The sequence below is a fragment of the Rhodamnia argentea genome, chromosome 1 (assembly GCF_020921035.1).
Source record: "Rhodamnia argentea isolate NSW1041297 chromosome 1, ASM2092103v1, whole genome shotgun sequence".
NCBI classification, from domain to species: Eukaryota; Viridiplantae; Streptophyta; class Magnoliopsida; order Myrtales; family Myrtaceae; genus Rhodamnia; species Rhodamnia argentea.
Window position 1 is genome coordinate 22570741 of NC_063150.1, and position 22420 is coordinate 22593160.

The 22420-nt window shown below is 39.2% G+C and overlaps 2 protein-coding genes across 7 annotated transcripts; both read left to right on the top strand.

Annotated features, from left to right (window-relative positions):
- The first annotated feature begins 9787 nt into the window (after positions 1-9787).
- LOC115726651 (ureidoglycolate hydrolase) lies at positions 9788-15540 on the top strand. Its single transcript, XM_030656616.2, has 12 exons — positions 9788-10145; positions 10281-10366; positions 11831-11905; positions 12159-12287; positions 12615-12701; positions 12897-13099; positions 13182-13284; positions 13644-13735; positions 13819-13881; positions 14110-14350; positions 14644-14684; positions 15122-15540. Exons 1-12 carry the CDS (start codon positions 9933-9935, stop codon positions 15217-15219), a joined length of 1431 nt encoding a protein of 476 aa, XP_030512476.1. The 5' UTR covers positions 9788-9932; the 3' UTR covers positions 15220-15540.
- A 2456-nt stretch (positions 15541-17996) lies between these two features.
- LOC115726652 (protein WVD2-like 3) lies at positions 17997-20506 on the top strand. Of its 6 annotated transcripts, none has more exons than XM_030656617.2 (7): positions 17997-18117; positions 18365-18939; positions 19288-19376; positions 19478-19571; positions 19652-19723; positions 19880-19990; positions 20140-20506. In XM_030656617.2, the coding sequence occupies exons 2-7, from the start codon at positions 18397-18399 to the stop codon at positions 20218-20220; spliced, it is 990 nt and encodes a 329-aa protein (XP_030512477.1). In that variant the 5' UTR covers positions 17997-18117; positions 18365-18396; the 3' UTR covers positions 20221-20506. The 6 variants fall into 6 exon arrangements, with proteins under 6 accessions (XP_030512477.1, XP_030512478.1, XP_048128521.1 ...); XM_030656618.2 differs by having other exon boundaries at positions 19291-19376; XM_048272564.1 differs by having other exon boundaries at positions 18365-18924.
- Positions 20507-22420: the final 1914 nt, after the last annotated feature.

Here is a 22420-nt window from a genome sequence, read left to right on the forward strand (position 1 = left end):
CCATGTATTCTTTCTTCCCGCCTCTAGTGAGGTCTTCTCACCATGTTTTTCCCATGTTGGCTAAACATATGAAAAGAAACAAAAGAAATAAATAAAAACTTCGTTCTTCCTGCGGATTTATTTTCTAAACTAAGAACTTCTACAAGTATATTATACATCGTACCAATTTTTTTTTTTTTGGTTAGATGCCATTTCTTATTTTACGAGTCTTAAACAAGTCCACAACGTGTAACAACTTTCGTACTCTTAACTACGGTACACGTCGTAATATTGTGTGATATATCCCGACATCGGAGAAGTACCCAATCCTAACTCAAATTCAATTCATAAACGTTTATGCGCTCAGGCTACAAGTTATTGCAATTTGCAACTGTTGTGGGATTGTCTGGTTTTTGGTCTACTGGAGGGCACAAAAATTAACTCAAATGTCACTTCATTATTGTTAGGGATAAGCGCAGTAGAAATCTTAAAACTTATTACAAAAGTGCGATTGAGTACTAAAATTTAAAAAAAAAAGTGTAATCAAGTCATAAAACTTATCAAATTAGTGTGATCAAGTCCTTATGTGAACGCCATCCAATGTAACTATTGAATAATGATGAAGTGGCTTGCCTTTCTCTTTTGTTTCTTTTTTTGTGTGTTCGGTTCCTTGTGTGTGTTTTTAAGGTAACTTCGGGAACTTCTGCTCTATGGCATCCAATTCCTCTTCTTTTTATTATTCTCTCTCTTATATGCGGTGTTCTATGTGGCTTTAAAGTTAACTGAAGTACTTAAATGTCACCATTTTGATCTAGATCATAATTTTACGCCAAATTTTAATTAAATCAAGTTAGAAAAATTCGAAAAAAATTTCCAAAAAAAAGACAAACTAAAAAAATAAAAAAAGTTCAAAAGTTTTAAAAAAACACAAACTAGAAAAAATAATTCATCAATGGAAGGAGAGTGAAATCCTAGTCCTGTGGTCATTGCCCCATCACCAATGGAGTATTGCTGGCTCCTCGATGAGGTCCAGCAAGCCATCATCAGAACGGAGAGAGGGCTACGACCTTTGCTTCTAGCTGGCCAAGGTCACCAGCCATCGACAACGCCCCATTGACATGGTGCGGCGGCCCCGTGGCCTGTATTTTTTCATCTTTTTTTTGTTATTTAAAAACTTTTAGCTTTTTTTATTTTAATCTAATTTAACTAATATTTATGTAAGAAACTCATAACGTGTGTGGTAATTGAATAAAATATATGTTCTTAGAATAGAAATGCATTTAGTAACTACACAAAATTTAAATTCCCTGGAGCAATTTCTCTTCCCAATTTTTTTTTTCATTTAAGTCAAATAATTACGTATTGTCACTATAAATTCAACCTATATAGCATTATTATAATCCATAATTAGTCTATTTATTTCGTGCTATTGTAATCGTCCATTTGTTTCATGGAATATTTGTTAAGAAAAGTGTTTTTTTTGCTAAAACGGTTTCATGCAATACAAATCTACTGAATTTTTTTAATTTTTTTGAAAATTGCTTTTTATTTTTTTTATTTTTTTCCCTTTTCTCTAGCGCCCGAAGATGGCGACCGATAGTGGTGGCAGACGGTGGTGGACAATAGCAATGGTAGTCAGCAGATGGTGGACGGTAGTGGACGGCGGACGATGGACAATGGTGGACGGCGGCGGTGGATGGCATCGGTGGCGGTCGGTTGCGTACAACAATGGTGGAGCTAGCCGGATGAGCGATGGGAGCAGGGTACAAGCGAGGGGAGCCGACTGGTCAAGCGTCCTTCCTTGAGGCTTCATTCTTTTTTTTTTTTTTTTTTTTTTTTGGGGGGGACAAAGTGAGAGCCTTTCCCTGAGCATTCTCACTTTATTTGTCTTATTTCTCAAAAATGATTTTGGAACAAAAAACCAACTTTTATTTTATTCTTATTTCTGCTCCAAACATGTTTTCAAGAATAGAATCAATGTATTTAATAATTAAAATCATTTACATTACCAAACAGATTTATCATCTTTTTCTGTTTCGAAGAACAAAAATAAAATATCAAAATCGTTACCAAACAAGTCTCACATTTATAACAGTTATTATATTTAAAGAAGTGTGATTGGCATGATCCACCGTTCGTAATATATGTGAGTAATAAAGTGTGTGTATCTCTCTCTCTCTCTCTCTCTCTCTCTCTCTCTCTATATATATATATATATATATATTGTATTGATAGGGACTTTATTATGTTTGTTCTAAAGACCTAACTTTGACACATTGAAAAGTATTGACAACTTTGGCGTAAAGCGAAATATTATCTTTTGAAAATTGTGAAAAGAATTACATGATTTTTCAATCATTTTACATGCTAATATATGCATCGTTCAAAAATCTAAGTGGTCCAATATTAAGCAACAATCAAATTTCAAAAAATAAGATAAAAAAGTACAAATAAAAAATAAAAATCACCTCAACATCACTTCACTACACCAATAAGCCCATGCGCATGGTAACACTTCTACTCTAAAAATTAACTTTTGAAGAGAAGTGATTATTTTTTGGGAAAATGCCAAAAAAGGGCCCCAAGTGTACTTGTTTTCTCAATTAAGGGCCTGAAGTGCAACTTGTGTCAAAGAAGGGTTTCAAGTGCCTTTTTTTATTCAAACTAGGGCCTGAACAGGGACATTTTTTTCTTTTTACATTTTGTGATTGTTTTCCTTTTTTTTCTTCTGTTTTTTTCCTTTTCTTCTTTCTTCTTCCCCTTGCACCAGCCGGCCGTGAGCTGCGTGGCTCTCTCCACCCACCCGCGAGGGCCTACCTTGTGACCGCGGGTGAGGGGAGCCCTCGCCAGATCGGGCGAGGTTGGCCCTCGTTCTGCCTAGGCGAGGGCTTGCCTCGCGGCCGCCGGCGAGGGGAGCCCTCGCCGGATCGCTTGAGGCAAGCCCTCGCTCCGCCTGGGCGCGGGCCCGCCCTGCGGCGAGGAGAGATTTTGCAAAAACTTGGAGAGAGAAAGTGGGCCGTGGGCAGCAAACGGGCGCGAGGACCCTCGCCTCGGCCTCTTCGCCCCACGTCCTCGACGCCCGCGATCTCGGCCGCTCAACCCGCGACTCTCTCGTCGCCGGCCGCAAACGGGTGCAAGGTCACTTCAGCTGCGATGAGCGACAATCTCGAACACGAAGCTCACCCTCAACCAGATCTTGACCCTCACCATTGCCTCCACCTCGGCTTCGCCGCCACCGTCGCCGCGTCCTCGCTGTTTGCCATTTCGGCAACTCGGCCGGCCCTCGCCTAAGCCGAGTGAGGCAAGCCCTTGCGACCGCTCAACCCATGGCCACCGGTGATGAGGATGAGAACAAAAGGAAACAAGAAAGAAGAAAGGGAAGAAAAAAAAGAAGAAAAAAAAGGAAAACAATCACAAAATGTAAAAAGACAAAAATGTCCCTATTCGAGCCTTCGTTTGAATAAAAAAAGGCACTTGAAGCCCTTATTTGACACAAGTTGCACTTCAGGCCCTTAATTGAGAAAACAAGTGCACTTGGGGCCCTTTTTTGACATTTTCCCTTGTTTTTTTTTACTTATTCAAGTGACTCCAAAACTATTTATGGAGCAAGAAAATACATCACAAGTAGAAAAATGAAGTTGCATAACTAAATGACTTCATGCTCCAAAAGCACTTATGGAGCAAAACTTCTCCTCCATAGTATTGTCCTGCGCGCCCCTTAACCTTTTTAATTGAAGCAAAAATTCTACTCCAAAAATATTGTTATGCACGCTCTTAGCCTTTTTAATGTTGGAGCGTTGGCTTCATAAGTATCTAACCATGAGTCGTTACCAAGTACATTTACTCATATCTCTGTCATCTTCTCCTTTCACTTCACCTATTTTATTTTCTCCTTTGTTTGTTAAAAAAAAAAGTGTTAAGCAACCAATAAATGAGCCGGTTAATCTTATTTAGCCTTTTTTTCAATCATTCTAACATTTACATAGTTTCAAAGATTCAAATTGTTTTACTAAATAACAATCAACTCACAAAAGTTAAAATAAAAAAAGCACAAATAAAAAGTTGTAAGTCAAAACCAGCCAGACGCAAATACTTATCATGATAAGTGATTAGTTATTTGGGTAAGCTTTTGCTAGTAAAAACACTTAGGTTGCAGTTGATGCATTGACTACTTTATGATTATGGAAAATTTTCAGTATAATTATCAAAAAAAAGTATTAAACTTATTGTTATTATACCAAATTAATTCTAAATTTTTTGATTTAGCCAATTTAGTCTTATTGAGTTCTAAATCTTTTGACAATCAACCAATTGAGTCTTTCCGACCAATTTTGAATGGAACTCGCTAACGTGGATGCAGCCTTCTTACGTAGCATGATTGGCGTTGAAGTAGACTTTCTATAATTTTTTATTTTTTATTTCTTTTCTTTCTCTTTCATTGTGCTGGTAAACCTCGGCAAGCAGGGCAATATTGGCCCGGAGTGTCGGGGTCCGTCCTTAACCCCGTGCTTTGAGACTAACCTTTATCGGGATCCCGACCTTAACCCATGCTCTAATCGCATTCTGATTTAATGTTTTAATATATAATAGAGCGCATGCGGAAGACTAGATAAAAATACAAGTGCATGTAAACAAAAAGGGCAGACACAATGCCTAAAGGGTATAGTCTTACTCTTAGAATTTTCCTTACCTGTAGCACACATGCAGTAAGATTATTAATAAATTTATAAAATACGTACTTTCATATATATGTAATATAAAGAGTTCAAGTATCACATCCCAAGGTTCAAAACAAAGAACATTCATCTGGGAGTCCAAAACAAATAAAACATCAGCTCCCCCGTTACCAGCCGCCTGTGTCGCCCATGTGCACCACCACCTTCCACGGCCGCCTCACATCACTGGCTTGCTCCTTTGAAAAACAGTTAACCCACAAGGGTGAGCTCAAGGCTCGCGAGTAAATTCTCTAACGCTACGACAGTTAGCCTATCGATCGTCCAGCAAGAAAATAATACATGTCGACATCAAACATAACAGGGCAAGTAAACCAATGAGCGGACTTAAAACATAGTCTAGTCAAACTATAACTACGACAAGCAACTCGTCGAGACAATCTACGCGCCCATGAATAACCATCGACAAATTTCTCCCGTAATCCCCACCGAAATCCGTCGGCTGTCTTGCCCATTTGACCGTTAACTTCACCTATCCAACGCCAAAGTACTTCACCCAACTCGAAATAGGCACACGTGGATCGGCTCGGGGTCCTTTCCCCCGTTCACTTTGCGGGCAACTAGGTCTACACACGACCGACTACCAAATTGCCGTCCATCTCAACAGTCAGTCCACCCATTTCACTCATTTGATCTCCAGTAGATCTGTCAAAATGGGTCCAAAACCCATTTAAGAGCCCACAATCAGTTAGATGGGTCATAACAAACTTAATAAGCCAACATATAAGACAACCTATTTAAGAAACCAAAATAAGTGGGTTATAAATGGGTTCATTGTGAACCCATTTACAACTCACTTAGGATAACCCACTTAAAAGCCTCTACTCTTCCTCTTCCCTCATTCTCGCTAGCAGGAGACGAGCGGTATTGTCTTCTTCTTCTTCTTTTTCATTTCTGGTGCTTGAGCTTCATGCCTTGCTCTTATTCATAGTTGATTATGTTCAAGATTTTAATATTCGGTTCAACCGATTTTTGTTGCTGGATGAACTGACATCGTTTCCTCGATGCAGTTGCCTCCCCTCTTTTTTTTTTTTTTTCTAATTATTCAATTTGAATATTATTGTCGAGGTTGCAGAGTGGCCATGAAAAAAAAAAAGCAGACATTTGTAGGACTTGTTGTATGATACGAATAGAACACATGTTAACAAAAGAAACATGCGTCATCAAGTGATATTTTAATTATTAAATTTGCATCTTCAAGGACCTCAACGGCAGGTTGAAGGAGTTCAAGCTGAGCGGACTCGAGGCGTAGGAGCATAGGCTTCTCCTCGACTGGCTTGTTAGCTCCATCGATCACTATCTCAAGTGGTTCTTTGAATAGATGCAGCGCCGCTTCGAAGCTTAAAGATGCTAACACACTTTATACTTAAGTTTTGTAGTATTGGTCTTTAGAATAGGTGAATCCTCGATATGGTGCAATGAGAAGAGCAAGTTTATTCGAATTCGTCTCCCTCACTAATAGTTCGATCGTGAAACATTATTTTCTTTTCTTTTCGCTCTTGGCGGGAAAACAGTGGCATAGAAGTAACGACTGTTTTTTGTACATGAAATTCTGTTTTTTAGATGCTTAGACGAAAATAAAGAGAAAAAAAATCAGATTTTTTAAAAGAAATAAATATTTTTTTAAACTTGTAAATAAATAAATAAAATATGAAAATTGTACACAATGATTTAGTAATATAATTTTTTTACAAATTTATAAGAAATAAATTTTCTTAGATTGAATTAAATATATAAATATTTTAGTAATGTGAGTCGGGTCGGATATGTATTGGGTATGGATCGGATCGGGTATGGGTCAAGAAATTTGCACTACGTACAAATGGGTTATAAACGGGTTAATGAGTCAATTTGAGCTGAACCATTTATGACCCGACCCAAACCTGACCAAATCCATTCATTTGACAGGTCTAATCTCCAGACACGTCAGCCAAGCATATAGACACAGTGTACAAACACCTCAATACCTCATATACTCTAAGATACCAAGCTCGTTTCGCTCACGTCCACCTTGATCCGTCGCTCAATTCGACAATCGGTCCCTCGATTGTACCAATTCAGCACTTAAGGATATCTACGGCACCAACAAACAAGACATGCAAGAAGAATTGCCGAACCACAAGTTGACGCATTAATACTCGCCTGGATTTCTATGCGCAAGACCGCCACGAAAACCAAAGCCGCTCCATGGCCGACGCGAAGATGATCACCATGCTGCCACAGCGTCGAGCTCGCCTTGATTCACGCCCAAATCCACTACCGTGCCTCGCTCGTATTTCTCCTTCCTTTGGCGCTCACAACGACGATCGAGCGAGGCGGGAGCAACAGTGACTGTTGGCGAGAGGGCCAGAACGAGAGGGCGAGCAAGAGAAATGGACGAGAGATTTGAGAGAGGTGACAGCGAGAGGGTTCCTTCGGTAATGTCTCCAAGGAAACAAAGAAGAAAAAGTGAAGAAGAGAAGGAGTTCTCGTGGGAGAGAAAGGGAACTGGTGGAAGAAGAGGAGAGAGAGGGGAAAGGTGTCTCAAGAGAAAAAAGGGTGGAGGACACGTGGAGGACAAGTGGCGGGTGAGGGTTAATAAAATGCCTTTGCGGTTTAACCGCGAATCAGCGCTTCGGACCGATTTTGTATTCTAATACTCAATTGAATAACTCACCAACGGTCTAATTAAAATAGCCGCACCCGACTATAGTGTCAAGTTCGAATAGTTCACCATGCCAAATGCATAATAGTTTCTCCCAAAACTAGTCCAGTCAACAATAATTCGAACTCAACAAATACACATTCCGCTTAATAATCCAATTCACAAAAATTTAGGCCGTCATTTTGGGCGAGACCATGGCGGCCTTGTCGCCTGTACGTGAGGGCATAAAGGCCCTCACCAGATTTGAGCCAGGGCCTTCGTGCCCTTGTTTGTAGCCGGAGAGGATCGAGGGTAACCCTCGCTAGCCCAATGAAAAAAAAAAAGCAAAGAAAAAGAAGATAAGAAAATATAGAAACAAAAAAAATTATTTAAAAAAAATTCAAAAATTATTTACGTTAGTGCCAACCGACAATCGACGGCCATTTCTACGATTTTCGATTAAAATTGGCTGGAAGGACTCAAATGACAACTTATCAAAATGTTGAGAATTAAATTGATTAAATTGATTAAATTAAAACGTTTGTGACTAAATTGGCACAAGTATAATATGTTTAGGAATTTTTTAGTAAATTTTCCAAATATTTACCATGAAAATCATTTTCAAGGAAAATTGTTACTTTTCATTTATTTGGTAGGGAAAATGAATTCCTTCTCGCCTTAAGTAGAAGTCATTTTTCACGGATCTAAACTTATTGTTTCAGTACACAATTTTTTTTTTCTGTAAATCAATTATTTTTCGTCATCCAAACACGAGAAAGTCAAAAAAGAATTTCCATGAACAATTTCCCTTTAAACAAACGGATTGTTACTTACATTTATGCCCTCCTCTCCGTTCACTTGAACTGTAAGAAGCACAAATTAGGTTACTTCACCTATTTTCATTTTTCTTTTGTTTATTCAGAAGTAAAATTCCTTGGCAACCAAAAAAAATAAGCACGTTAATTTTATTTTTCTTTTTCCAATTTTCAAGAAACTATTGTGTGTGATAAAGGTAAATTACTAAGGTTTACTATTACAAAAACTTTAAATTAATACACATGTGACAAATTTACCTCAAATAGATATGGATTTTCATGTAGACTCGCCATATCAGTTGAGCTATTGCCATATGTTATCCGCTTCAGCAATTTTGCGGTAAATTTAACGGAAGTTAACAGAGAGTAGATAATATAATAAGAGTGTATCGGTTTGGGATTGGTGACCTGAAAATTCATTTGGATTTTGTCCTAGATGTATAAGTTTGGAGGTTTTTTGTGATTCAAAAATTAGTTTGGGATAAATTTATTATAGATGTACTAATTTGGATTTTTTTCATGGTATTAACCCAATTCATTAAATAGTAACAAATTGCTAGATCCACAGTCTCATTTGGTAAAGCTGAAAAATTAAATACTGAAAAACTGAAAATGATTTTTTTTACCTAATATAGTCAACTATGTTGTGTGTAGTTAAAAGGTTATCAAATGCACTAATGACTTCGATTGGTTTTTTAATGTTAGTAACAAGGGTAAGAAGGGACGACGAACATATTTGGCGATCTCTCGAGCGTGACTTTAGGAGCTTCATACTGACAGTTGGGATAAAAGAGACTGATATTTTATCCACTAGATCGACATTCAATATACTATGTTAGGTGTAATGCGAGCATCGCCCTAGTGCAGCTCAACGGTTGGGTACATGAAACTTGCTACAAAGAAAGAAGACTTATCTTTCGAATCCGTCGGTTTGAAGTAGGCCGATAAAACTTTTCAATGTGCCACAATTAAGGATAAGCATGATTTCATTGTAAAATCGAAAACCGAGGAATTGGACCGATGGGAAGTGGTTCAACAGGTAGTGTTCAGAGTAAGTGGGATAGGTTCCAAATTTCTAAAATTGGTTTGAACTGATTCCAACCGTAGATTTCAGATGTTCTAGAGGGAATTTGTAATCTAGAACCGTAACAAATCTTTGTGGATTTTTTATTTATTTCTTTGCGATCCTACGATATTTCATGGCATCAATGGATGTGTAAACTATAATCATTAATTTGACCTTTCATTTCCGACAATATTCATTATTGAGACTTTTACTTAGATTGAGCGTATGGTATTGTATTTGTATCAACTTTAAATCTTATTTCTTTATAATTCGTAATTTGACTCGTGTCGTGGGAACAAATCCGTGTCTGCTATTTCCGGAGCCAAGTTCAAATGCATTAAGGGAGCAATTCTCTCCCACTATTTACTAATGAGTTGATGACTCGGGAACCCGACATTCTTCTGTTCTTCCATTCCCACTCCTTAATACAGCACAAAATATTTGTCGCTTGGTAATATCTCATTGGCCACACCAGACTAAGCAGGAATCACAACGTTGATCACCCACGTGCTCCCGTTCACCGACGCTTTATCGCTAAACTACTATATGCACACCCCCTTTGTCGTGTCAGATTGCACTCATTCTTTCCCTCACGGGTGGAACGGGCGCGTTCCATCGGAAGCTGAAGCTCCAATTCGATTCCTGCCGCAACGTATCCGCTTCATCTCCAGATTGAAGGCCAACCCAAAAGCCAGAAGCAAGAAAAGAAGGCGAAGATGCGTCTGCTGAGATTATCTCCTTCACTCCCACTTGGGTTTCTGCTGCTATTCCTCTCCTCGGTCTCTGCAGTCTTGGCTCGCGCCGAGGAAGAAGACCCGACAATCAGAACGATGGAGGAGTTCTCGGGATACCCACTTCGCGAATCGCCTTCTTGGGTCGCGGATTCTCTCTCTTCCTTGTCCGTCGAAAGCGAAAATCTTCAAAAACAGGTAGTTTTTATGCCTCTCTCTCTCTCTCTCTCTCTCTCTCTCTCTCTCTCTCTCTCTCAGGTTTCATTCTGGTTTGTTTCAGCTGGGTGGTCAGTGTTGATAAAAAAAAAGTAAGCTCTTTCTTTTGCCGATCAGATTGACGAGCTTGCGAGTTTCTCCGATACGCCCGCTCCATCAGTGACGAGGGTCCTTTACACTGACAAGGACGTGATGGCCCGAAGGTATTGATACTGTCACAAAATGTTCAATTTGGTTGCTCGACGTTATGTTCGTATGTTGTTTCGAATTTCTCTGACTCGAACAATCTTTTGGTTATTAGGAGGAGGATGATATGTGTATATTGAACTAACAACATATGTCTATGGGGCCATCATGATAAAGCTATAAGCCTGTGATGTGGATTAAAAGAAATGTACCCCTTTCCTCTTTTTTTTTTTTTTTCGTGGAAATTGGATGGAAACAACATGTGGAAGGTTGATTGGAGAGTAAAACAGACGAGAACCAACATGCTGAATGATCCATCAAACAGAGCGCGAAGAAATTGAAACTCGGATTTGATTTCATATAATAGAGTTGAACTAAAAGCTTAAGAAGTTAGGTGGAGCTGGATATATGCATATAAGGCTGGATGAACACGGTCAACTGGTGCTGTGTTGACTTTTTTTTTTTTTTTTTTTGGGCCCAATGGTTAAATACAGAAGAGGATTGTGTACTGTTTTAGGTCCTATGTCAATCTCATAAAGTTGTGATTGCTAGAAACTTGCAACTTTTGTGGGTGACGAGGTGAGTTTGGATTTGGTCATGCTCAACCATGGATAAATTGACGTGTCTTGCATTCACTCAAAATGTGGAATCTCGTGTTTGCTCTCTGGCATGAGTAGAGGTAGCAGATGAACCTTGTACTTGCCAACTGGTAATCATTCATTGAGGTTGCTGATGCAATATTTGATCCATAATGTCTAAAGAATTGTTTCATATTTTTGGAAGTTTACTCAGAACGTGCATGAATTTTTGTCTCTCTTGTGAGCATGCATAAGTATTCTCGTTGTAGACACATGCAGAGGACATGGCCAGATACGTTTGAAGGGAGCGTTAAGACATTGTGTCTGATCACATGGAGTATTGACGATTAAATTGATAGTTCTTTTTTGCATTGTGCTTTAAACTTGAAGCCGACCTTTGTTGTCTTTCTTTTCAATTTATTTTGAGTGACTGAGCTTTCTTGTTTGATTTGCTAAGAGAATGCAACAAAGTTAGACTGGATGAATTGTAGCTGTATTGATCAACTTTTTCCAGTCATAGCAACAGTGACATTAACTATTGTTCGAAAAGCATGTAGTCCTTATAGCTAGTGCTGGCCATCCAACTATGTGAACATCATCCTTGTTCTGACTTTCTCGCCAAATCCTAACTAGGACCTTGTTTGTGTAAGCTGTAAATTGAAGCCCATGTTGATCATGATCGGTCCATGCAAATGTGCTTTTTGCTCCTCAATATGATAGTACTGAAAGGAGAGGAAGGCTTGACTCTGAAAATTGAATGTTCCTTGTGTTTTGAGAACAATATAGTTCACCATTTGAAGTGCTCATGAAGAATTTGTAGTATTGAATTTTACATATAATTTCTTTCGCAACTTTTATGTTCTTGTTACCTCTTTGTTTCACTTATTGAACTATTAATCTCAGGTATGTTAAGAACTCGATGGGACTTGCTGGTCTGTCTGTTAGAGAGGATGCTGTGGGTAACATATTCGGCCGATGGTGAGGCGTTGTCTGTTTAGACTTTCAGTGAATGTCTTTGTGTTGCCTTAAATTGATGGTACTTTGAGAGTTTTGAAAGCCAATCTTGTCATACATGTTGCAAAACTTAAGCCTTTTGATTGGTTACTTTGGATCTGCTTGTCAAAATTTAGGTCTTTTCTTATGTTTCTGTACTCATATCTTTCACGGCCTATATTTTGGCTTGGACTATGCAAATTGCCATTATATGAACATTTTACCCTCAATGTTGCAGGGATGGCCTTGAACCAGAGCTTCCTGCAGTTGCTACAGGTTCTCACATGGATGCTATTCCTTACTCCGGAAAGTATGATGGAGTTGTCGGTGTTCTGGGTGCCATGGAGGCCATTAAAGTACTAAGAAGGTTTGCGACTGTCTCATTTTTTAAATTATAGTTCTCTAGCACGTGCTTTCAGTATAGCAGCAACAATTGAGCACCTTAGGCTCAAGGATTCTGTGCTTATTACAAGTACGAATTACTTGCTGTTTGTGAATTATAAAATAAATTGATCCTCAAGGAGTAGCATCTTGCACCGGGGACTGAATGATTTACATACCAGCGTTCTCAAGTGTGAACCTTGACTAAGGATGCCATGCATCGGATTCTGTGTATCTTTGGATGTCTTTACTTGCTGTGTTTCATCTTGTTAAGATTTGCTTGAATCTATCATTTTGTTCTTCTCGATTCCAGGTCAGGCTTCAAGCCGAAAAGATCACTGGAGATCATAGTGTTCACTTCAGAAGAACCTACACGCTTTGGAATCAGTTGCTTGGGAAGGTTGGAACTACATGGAGTAAATTACTTGTGCTCATACACTTGTCATTCATGTTAGTCATGCTTTAAAACAAGTTGTTTGAGTGTATCTTCAGACTTACACTTGCATGATTCTACAAATACACATGGCAGGCAGGCAGTAGTTAAATTATCTCTCTTAGTGGCTAAGCTTTTTCACAAGATGCCTTAAATTTGCAGCCGCTTAATGGCGGGAAGCAAGGCACTCCTGAAGGAACTGGAAACAACAGTCGACAGTCAAAATACATCCTTTCTAGATGCCGCCAAATATGCCGGTTATGCACAAGATCCAGTGGATTTAACGAGCGTATTTTTAAAGAAAGGAGCTTATGCTGGTTTCGTGGAGTTGCATATAGAGCAGGGCCCTATTCTTGAAGAGGAAGGTTGGGTCCCATTTGTACCTTCAGGCCGATTTCTTTATTATCGTACATCATCTGTTTATTCTGCATTCTTTTTCCCACACAGGTGTATCTATTGGTATAGTAACTGCTATTGCCGCTCCTGCAAGCATAAAAGTAGACTTTGAAGGAAGTGGGGGACATGCAGGTGCTGTGCTGATGCCATACAGGTTATTGCACTTGATCAAAAAGTTCTTCAAGAGCTAAAGTTAAATCAATTTTAGGTTTTTTATCATTAAGGCGGTTTATGATTTTTGGACATGGTTATTGAGATAGATTTCTTTGTTGGAAAAAAATTTAATTCATTTTTTGCTTGTTTTATTTTTACTTTTCATTTTCATGCTGCAAGTCATCTGCTTCTTGCTTAGGCAGTTTCAATACATTTCTGATATCTATAGATGTGTAGAAAGACAAGTTTATTATTCTTCTTCCATTTCTTTGCTTTAAAGATTTTCTATTGTATGGTCAAGTATGCACTTTTTAGCATCTTGCTTTCAGTCCACAATAAGTGGATTAATCTTTTTGGCAGAAATGATGCTGGACTGGCAGCGGCGGAGCTGGCACTAGCTGTTGAGAAGCATGTTTTACAATCTGGATCTATAGATACTGTTGGGACAGTGGGTATGTAACTTCTTTGTTTTTCAAATCTAACAACAAAAGATGTATAAGTCGGAATACATATTCAGTCTAGTTTTTTCATCAAGGTATCCTACAACTACATCCCGGAGCAATCAACAGCATCCCCAGCAAATCGCACCTGGAAATAGGTAAATATTTTTGTTTGCAGAGAACTTTTAGCGAGTATCCGATTGGTCATATACCAACATGTTCTATTATTGTCTCCAATAATGGAATTTATTTAATGGGTTTCACTGTGATGAATATTTCATGCAAATGTTATGTTCCTCACATTGGCATTCTCGTAGAACTGAGTGATGTTATCGCCCTTTTGATTGTTATGCCAACATGTAATTTTGTTGCTGATGATTTGGCAGATACTCGCGATATTGATGAAGAAAGAAGAAATGTTGTAATGGAGAAGATACATCAATCCGCTATTAGGATTGCCAGAGATCGTGGTGTCAAGCTTGCCGAGTTTAAGATTGTCAATCAGGATCCACCAGCTCTTTCTGATGAATCGGTAATTAGGGCAATGGAATCTGCATCGAAGGATCTGAAGCTATCTCACAAGTTAATGATCAGTAGAGCTTATCACGATTCGCTGTTTATGGCCAGGTAACACATGCAAAATGAGATGATCCCTACTTCGTTGAGAGAGAGGGAGAGAGAGATTTTTAAACTTTACTGTCCACCTACTTACTGCAAAAGACAACATAACAAAGGAAATCCTATGTCTGGTCCTTGCGTAGCTTTACAATTCAGTCCCCTTTTTTCTCCCCCTTCAGAGAATCAGTAGCATCATCTCAAGTAATGCTAAATTGCAGCCAAATGTCATGAGACGATGTTCATGCCATATTTCTCCAGCATGATGGCACGGTCACTGATTTTTCATTGTCATTGCTTCGCAGGGTTTCTCCAATGGGCATGATATTTATTCCCTGCTACAAAGGTTTGAGCTCCCCATTTTTTCTTTCCACACTCGCAGTCGTATTGTCATGGAGGCATGTTGCTACAATACTCTGTATTCGCCCTTTTTTGCAACATTAGGTTTCCTCAGCGTCCATCAGTTAAGTTTGATACATACTTGTCGAGTCGGCATGTTACTCCTGATCGAACTGTGCAATGCTACCACTCGAAGGCTTCACGAGCTTGCTGCTCTAATCATGTGTAGAGTGAACCATATCCAGTACTTCGTTGGGAATTGCAGGATTTCCTGGAACATCCCATAGTATTTTGGAAACACGTAGATGTTGGTCTGTGTGTATTGTCCTGTAGGACACAAGTCAGGGACATATTGACTTTTAGAATGTCCATTTGCTTCATTTTCGACTGAGTAAAGGAACATTGCTTTTGGAAATAATAACAATGTGTGCTTTGGTTTGGCAGGATACAGTCACAAACCTGAAGAGCATTCTTCCATTCAGGACATAACCAATGGGGTTAAGGTACTAGCCTTGACGCTCGCGAAGCTGTCACTCAAATGACACCACTTTCTTCGATGTAAGTTGTTAATTACCACGACTCAATGTTCATATATGAAAGTTTTCCCTATCCTCCTCCCATGGCACTGTATCGAATCTCTCATCATGGCGCGCGAAGATGAATTTCGCAGCCCTTGGGATTGTGACAAACATTCTTTCTTTTTCTCAAAACTTGGGAGAACATGATCCCATTGAAAGTATTGAACCGTGCCTGATTAGAAATGATGAGAATGTGCTACAAAACCAAACACGTACAGGTAGTGCATGTTCTGCTATTTTTCGAGTCAAAAATAGTGTTTCTGTTGTATGGAGCTTGACTGGTAAGATCTCTCTTGCTGCTCTAAGAAAGGGGGTATGTACACGAAAACTCCACTCCTGGTCATCTCTGGCTTTAGTTGCACTACTCTATGCCGACCGACAGCAACCTAATATGGTCCCATAATGTTCATAGTTTAAGACTTCTCCAAATGAGAAAATGTCTTGTGTAAGAATGCCTCACCTGGACAGGGGGCCCATCATGGTTCCGATACATCACGACCGTTACCATGTGAGTTCTGGGCGGATCCCATACAAATCGAATGGCTGTGGCCGCATTGGATCCATAGACCTGGATCTGGACAGAAATATCATGTGGCATTCACCATATGAAAATGTCTTGATTGTACTTCAAGTTATCTATAGGTGGGGCCATTCGCCGTGTGGAAAATGCGTTGCTCTATCAGAGAGGTTGGTATAGTCACGTAACTTTTTTTTTTTTTCTAGCTATTGTTTGTCGCTACTCCCTCCATTGGAAAAATTACCAAAAAAAATCTTAAAATTATTTTAATTATGTCAATTTAGTCCTTTTTTTTTTTATGGCCAGTTGAGTCTTAAACCTTTTGCATAGTTCGGTTCACGGCTTTGATCGGAAATAGCTGATGTGGACCTTTTTAATAATATTTTATTTTTTAAAATTTAAAATTTTATTTTCTTTTATGCTTTGTTTTACCTTTAAAGTGGCTGGTGTGGGTCTCGGCGCTAAGAGAAAAAGAAAAGAAACAAAAAAAGGAAAAAGAAAAGAAAAATAATTTTTTTTAAAAAAAATCTAAAGATTATTAAATTATCATTAAAAATTATTCATATCGGCGCCAATAGTGTCACGGAGGATGGTCAAAATTAATCGGATGGATAAATATAAAAGATTTATGACTCAATTGGTCAAAAGAAAAAAAATGTTATGACTAAATTGACATAATGGCAATAAGTCTATGACTTTTTTTTGTAATTTTTCCCCTATCGCCTTCTTTCTTCTTGTATAACACATGTAGTATCCGTGTCAAATTGCGCAAAAAAAGCAAGTACTTAAGCTAGCGTAGTTTTACGACGTACATTACTTAACATGCATTCTACAATACTTTACATCACTCTACAACACGATAAGATTATAGTTCAGTCACAACTACGTGGAACGAAACGGGCTCTTCGTTCCGGACCATTAAAGAGGATGCGATGGCTTTATCAAAAGGGGTTACCGCGGCACAATCAAACATGGGGCCTAAAGCAATTACTTGATAAAAAGGCTTTGTCTCCTAACCCTAATTTTTGAACTAATCAAGAGACGTGAACGTCCTAACCACACAACATCGGAGACCCCACCTTTGCAAGCATCTTGACGTCGTGCCTTAACTTTTGCTGTCGTTGCTAAAATGGTAATGCCTTAGGTGGATCGAATGAGACATTACTTCTTTATTGGGTATGGTGAAGCTTAAGCTCAGTGCCCTTGACTCCGTCATGTCTAGAATCTGATATTTAGGGTTAATTTCTCTCTCGCAAGTGCAAGAGCACACAGCTCTAGGAATATCTATTATTGGAAAAGTCGGTTATTTCTGTAGCAATCAAATCCATATTGGTAAGTCTCTCGGATAAACGTTAGTAATCCGAATTTCGTCGGTAAAAAGTTATTTAAAATAAAGTTGGTAATTTCGTTTAACAGTTAGTAACTCCAATACAATCGGATAAAAGTTGGTAATTCAAAACGAATCGGCAATTCCATTTGTAAAAAAGTTTCGCCTTTGACGTAAGAGTTGGTAAATAACTCAAGTAAAGTCAGTTTGTGATCAGAAAAGTGAGTATTTTCGGAATCAATTAAATTGATAAAGTTGCTAACTAACTTGAATAAAAGTTGGTAAATAACTCAAATATACGTACTAATTTAATATACGAGTTGTTAAGTATTTTCACTAAAAGTTGGTGATTCGGAATTTAGAAAAATAAAAGTTGATTGGTGGCTCAAACAAGAATTGATTAGCAACCTAAAACTTGCTGTTAACTCAATAGCCGAGAACACTTTATAACACGCTCAGATTAAGGTCTGCAACTCATGTACGAATTTGTAACTTTAATAGGATGGTAAGCTACACAAATAGAAGTTGACAATCTATTGAAACCGTTGGTAAAATATAAGCAATCAAAAAGCGATAATATTTATAAAAAAAAAAAAAGACAGAAAAAAAGTATTAAAAAATAATTAAAAAATTTGAAAAGTATTAAAATATTATTAAAAATTTTCCACGTTAGTATCGGCCGGCCAAATAGGCTGAATTGATACGATTGCAAAAAGTTGAGGACTCAATTAACAAAAAAAAAAGGGTTTAAGGATTGAATTAGTACAATTACAATAAGTTTATGACTTTTTTGGTAATTCTCCTGCAAATTTACAACCAATACTAGAATCGTATAAGGGCAAAGAAATTAACGAATATTCAAAGAAATGAATGGCATATAAATGGTCAAATTTATAACTAACGCCGTTAACCAAGAAACTGCAGGATTTAAAGAAGTAAACACAGATCACTCAAGTTTCACAACGCAGAGGCACTCAGCTAGACAAGTCCTTCAGTCTTAGAAAGCAAGAGTTAAGCTGTGAGTTTCCTTACAACATTCCGCCATGTTACTGTTGCTGGTGTTCTTGTTGTTGTTCTAAGCTTCATTTCCTGAATTTGGTCGTCACACCTTTTTACTTTTATGCAATAAATGAGGGTTGAATCACATTTCGTATGCTAGTAGGTGACCATTCTTGGTGCTTCTTCTGTGTGTGGCCTCCTTCATTTGCTTCGGTCTTGCATTGAATTCTTGGGGTTGATCGGACTTCAATAACATGTTTTTCTAGTATAAATGAGTGCAGATAAATGATTCAGTGAAATGGTGGTGGTGATCACGGAGATATGCACGGATAAGGAGCCAGATTGCGTCGTAGCATATTCAAACGGCGACTGCCATGATCCTGGTCCTGAATCTCTTTCCAATCAGTGCGATCTTGCAGACTCAAACGACAATGTTGCCGGAGATCCTGAACTTCAAAGTTCAGAAGAGAGCTCAGAAACAAGGGAATACGAAGTGAAGGAATGTATGAATGAAAGCTCGGTCGTGACGTCCTCCAAGGGAAAAGGCGCTGGAAAATTTGAGAAGGATGAAACAGCGTTGAGCTCAAAAAATGAATCCAGATCAGATGCTGAGAGAGCAAAGGAGGGTAAAAAGTCGAAATCATCCGCTAAGGATTCATCAAAGAGGACAGCGCAGCATAACAACCGAATTAACTACACCGTTCCACACCCTTTTTCCCTCGCAACCGAAAAGCGCGCTTCATTTGGAGCTCGTCCTGCTGATGATACTATGAAGGTATCCAATGGTAAACCAGGGCCGCGTTCTCATGCCATGCAGCCAAATCAGGTGACCCCAAGACAAGTGAGTCTGAGTTCCAACTTGTAACATCGAGCAATATCATATACATTCACTGTAACACTTAGATTATATACGTAATGTTCACAGTAAGTTGCACACAGAAATGTAACAAAAAGATTTGAGTACAGAGTCATGAGATCTGGACTTAAGATTTTGGTTCTGCACCCTTATGTTAAAGAGTAATTCCAGAGAACTGCCCCGTTGCTCTGCATATATCACTGCTGATTTAGGAATCGTATTGAGTGTTGGAACAATTTTAGTGAAATCTATCAGGCAATTAACTTTTGAACCCTGTCAAACATACACTATATGTTCTAGGATGATGTCCAAGTTAACTCTTTTTGGCTGCAGCAGGTAATGGATTTGGTGTCAAGAAAGTGCTTGTTCCCATATAACAAGAAGAGTCCGGATGAGGAAGACTCTTTATCTGTCTCTTCATGGTACGCTCTTATCGCCACAGCCAGGTTTCTACTCCTTTTTCAAGCCGCCTTCTTATTCTTTCCCCTCCAACCGTATACTGTGTTTTTTCCATTGTGTGAAGCACTATCGCATCCAAACGAGGCGTAAAATCGCGAACAACTCCTGCATCTGCTCCAGTATTTAGAAGCACCGAACGTGCGGAGAAAAGGCAAGAGGTATAGCTTTCAGATCACTTTTTATACAGCTTCCACTGTTTGAACCGATACATCTGGGTGATTCACTCCATTTTTCTTAGTTTATTTCGAAGTTGGAGGAGAAACACCGAGCGCTGGAGGCACAAAAGGTCCAGGCTGATGCGAGGAACACAGTAAGTTGCATTCGAGGATGACATGTGCAACCTCCTTTTTTTTTTTCCAGCTTTGTTCCTGTGCACCTTAAATCTGCACATATGTAGTGATTAACTAAGGCAATATGTAATGAATGCAATTGCTGCTGTCTCTTTGCCGCTCTTGAAACTTTGAAGGAGGAGAGAGAGGCGACTATCAAGCAACTCAGAAAGAACTTGACGTTCAAGGCTAACCCAATGCCGAGCTTCTATTACGAGGGTCCTCCGCCTACGGTTGAACTGAAAAAGGTAATATACCGTAGAAATCAGAGCTTATCATAGATCATTGGCTAAGAGATCTTGCCACAAATGAAGTTTGATTTTTTCCTTCGCATGGTGATCTTTGCAAATGTTCATAACAAGCTCAAATGCTATCTTTTGAACCTTCATGATCGCAGATACCGACAACTCGCGCAAAATCTCCAAGACTCGGACGCAGGAAGAGTTGCGGCAATGTGAAATTTTTCCCAGAAGGATGAGAGTAAGGCAAACTGATGCTGGTGACGGTCCTTGTGTGAATAAATTTCAGTGTGAACTCTGATAAATGAGGAATTTAGGAGAGTTGATTGAGCCGTGGATAAGTTATCTAAGTTATAAGAAGGAAAGGGTCTTCATTTTTCCTTCGTTTCACCGAGTGTCTCATCTTCAAATCGCTGGGCTTTAAGGATTTCTTGCATTGGCCTGTGTAACTTATGAAATGTATCTGTGTTATGTTCTTAAAAAGGGGAGTTCCTGTTTCCTGATAAGAACAAATTTCGCATCTCATCTGTTTTCTTCGCCAAATTTCTCCGCCTTCCAATTCCTTGTTGAATGATCTCTTCAGGAGTAGGTGCTTTTAATTATCAGGACAAGGTGATCCTGCTTGGCATCTTTCAGGATGTGAAATTATGCCATAGTACCGAGCACCTTTGTCAAGACAGTACTTGCTTGTCTTGCCTCCAAAATGGTGCTTGAATATTTATAATCATATCTGCTGTGATCACGATGAAATGATTCGCAAGGAATCTGTTGAGTCCCGACGCACAAATTTGGCTTACCAGATATTGCTAGCTCCTTGGCATAAAATCTGAGCACCACAGGGAGAACAAGTACCCCAGTTCTCGACAGAGGACCCTCCGACACTCAAGTCAAAAAGAGTGTACTTGCATAGTTGCATGCTCACACTTATGTGCCTCACGTTCTTGGTAGTTGCTCCATTAGATGGATTCTCTCCTTCCTTTACAATCGAATAAACTGCTATTCAAAGAGCAGTGAGTGAATCATAGCTGCGTCATCTGGCGAGAGATTGATCCTCAAGAGGCCTAGGGTCCTTCGGCCCTTCACACGTGCCTCAAACTCAAGTGATGTGCAGGGACAAAGGATGATCGGTATGCCCCGAGATGTTTCGCTGACTTGGTGATTTCTGTAGGTATCGGCAGTTATCTTCTGGTTTAAGGAAGAAAGGAGCAGTAAATAGATGTGTTACTGGGCTTTTCTTGCTCCTCTGCTCCATTTAACAGGGGCATTTGATTTTTCTTGAGGGGAAAAGCCTATTTCGCCTCCTTGATTCCGCATCTTCTGCTAAGAAACTTCTCCAAATGAAATTCTAATGTCAGTCATTCAGTCAACATCTGAAAATAAGACTCGCCTCTCACTCTGTTTATATCTACGAATCATCAGCAGAAAAAACAAAAGAAAGGAGCAATCCTTTGGGCAAAAACTTCAGTTCCATCTCCTGGTTCCCCTGGCAAAGCTTCCCATCCATGGTGTGCTAGCCCTTGACTTTGCTTTTATCCTCATATTCCTTCAGCATCCACTTCTGTTTCCCTCTTTTCCTTACAGCTTACACAATCCAAAACCAGTGGCTTCATCAAAATTGCAGTTCAGGTGACAGCGTAAGCTCCACCAGCAGGAACTTCCTCGGCGGCATTTACTCTGATTCTGTCTAGTTCATGAAACAGAACAGCTCTGCAGAATCCGGCAGCCGATGGTTTTCCGTTCTGCGTCTTTACAATACAGCGAGAGTTTCTCGAAGTCTGTGGTCGCACTTACTCGTTCAACTTGACTGATACCGGTAATTGCAAACATCTTGCATCTCTCCAGTTCATCTCTCTCACCTCCACAGCCAATTGATGAAAGTATTTACGTCCCATGCCTCCGCTTCCCCTCTCTTGCCTCTGCAACCAATCTCTCCACCGTTGTTTCCAACTTCTCTGTCCCGGGACTCGCGCTCCAGAGTGATTTCCAAGCACCCGATAGTTGAAGCTCTCTTATGGTGAAGGAGTTCTTCTTCCTTGAGATAAGTAGCACCAAGTTTGTGCTCTACTTTAGTCCTCCAGGGTCATCCTTCACACTCATCAATGCTCTGGAATTCTTCCTGGTCCCTAACCTCATTTCTGATTCTGCTGCCTTCCGGGGATAATGGCAGCAACAGCAGCAGAATTTCTTCTCAGGTCTTTCGGATGGAAAGAGAGGGTGCTATGGATGTGCTCCTAAATAGCAGGAGGATCTAGACATAAGAGGGAAAGAAGAACACCACAATTGACATAATTTTCATACGACGCTTACTTGAGTATCATAATTTTTTTTTTTTTCCATATCACTTGAGTGTCATAAATTATATAACGCGCTTACTTGAGTGCCATAATTTATTTTTTTCAATAACTTGAGTGTCATGTAACTTTTCAATCGGTCACTTGA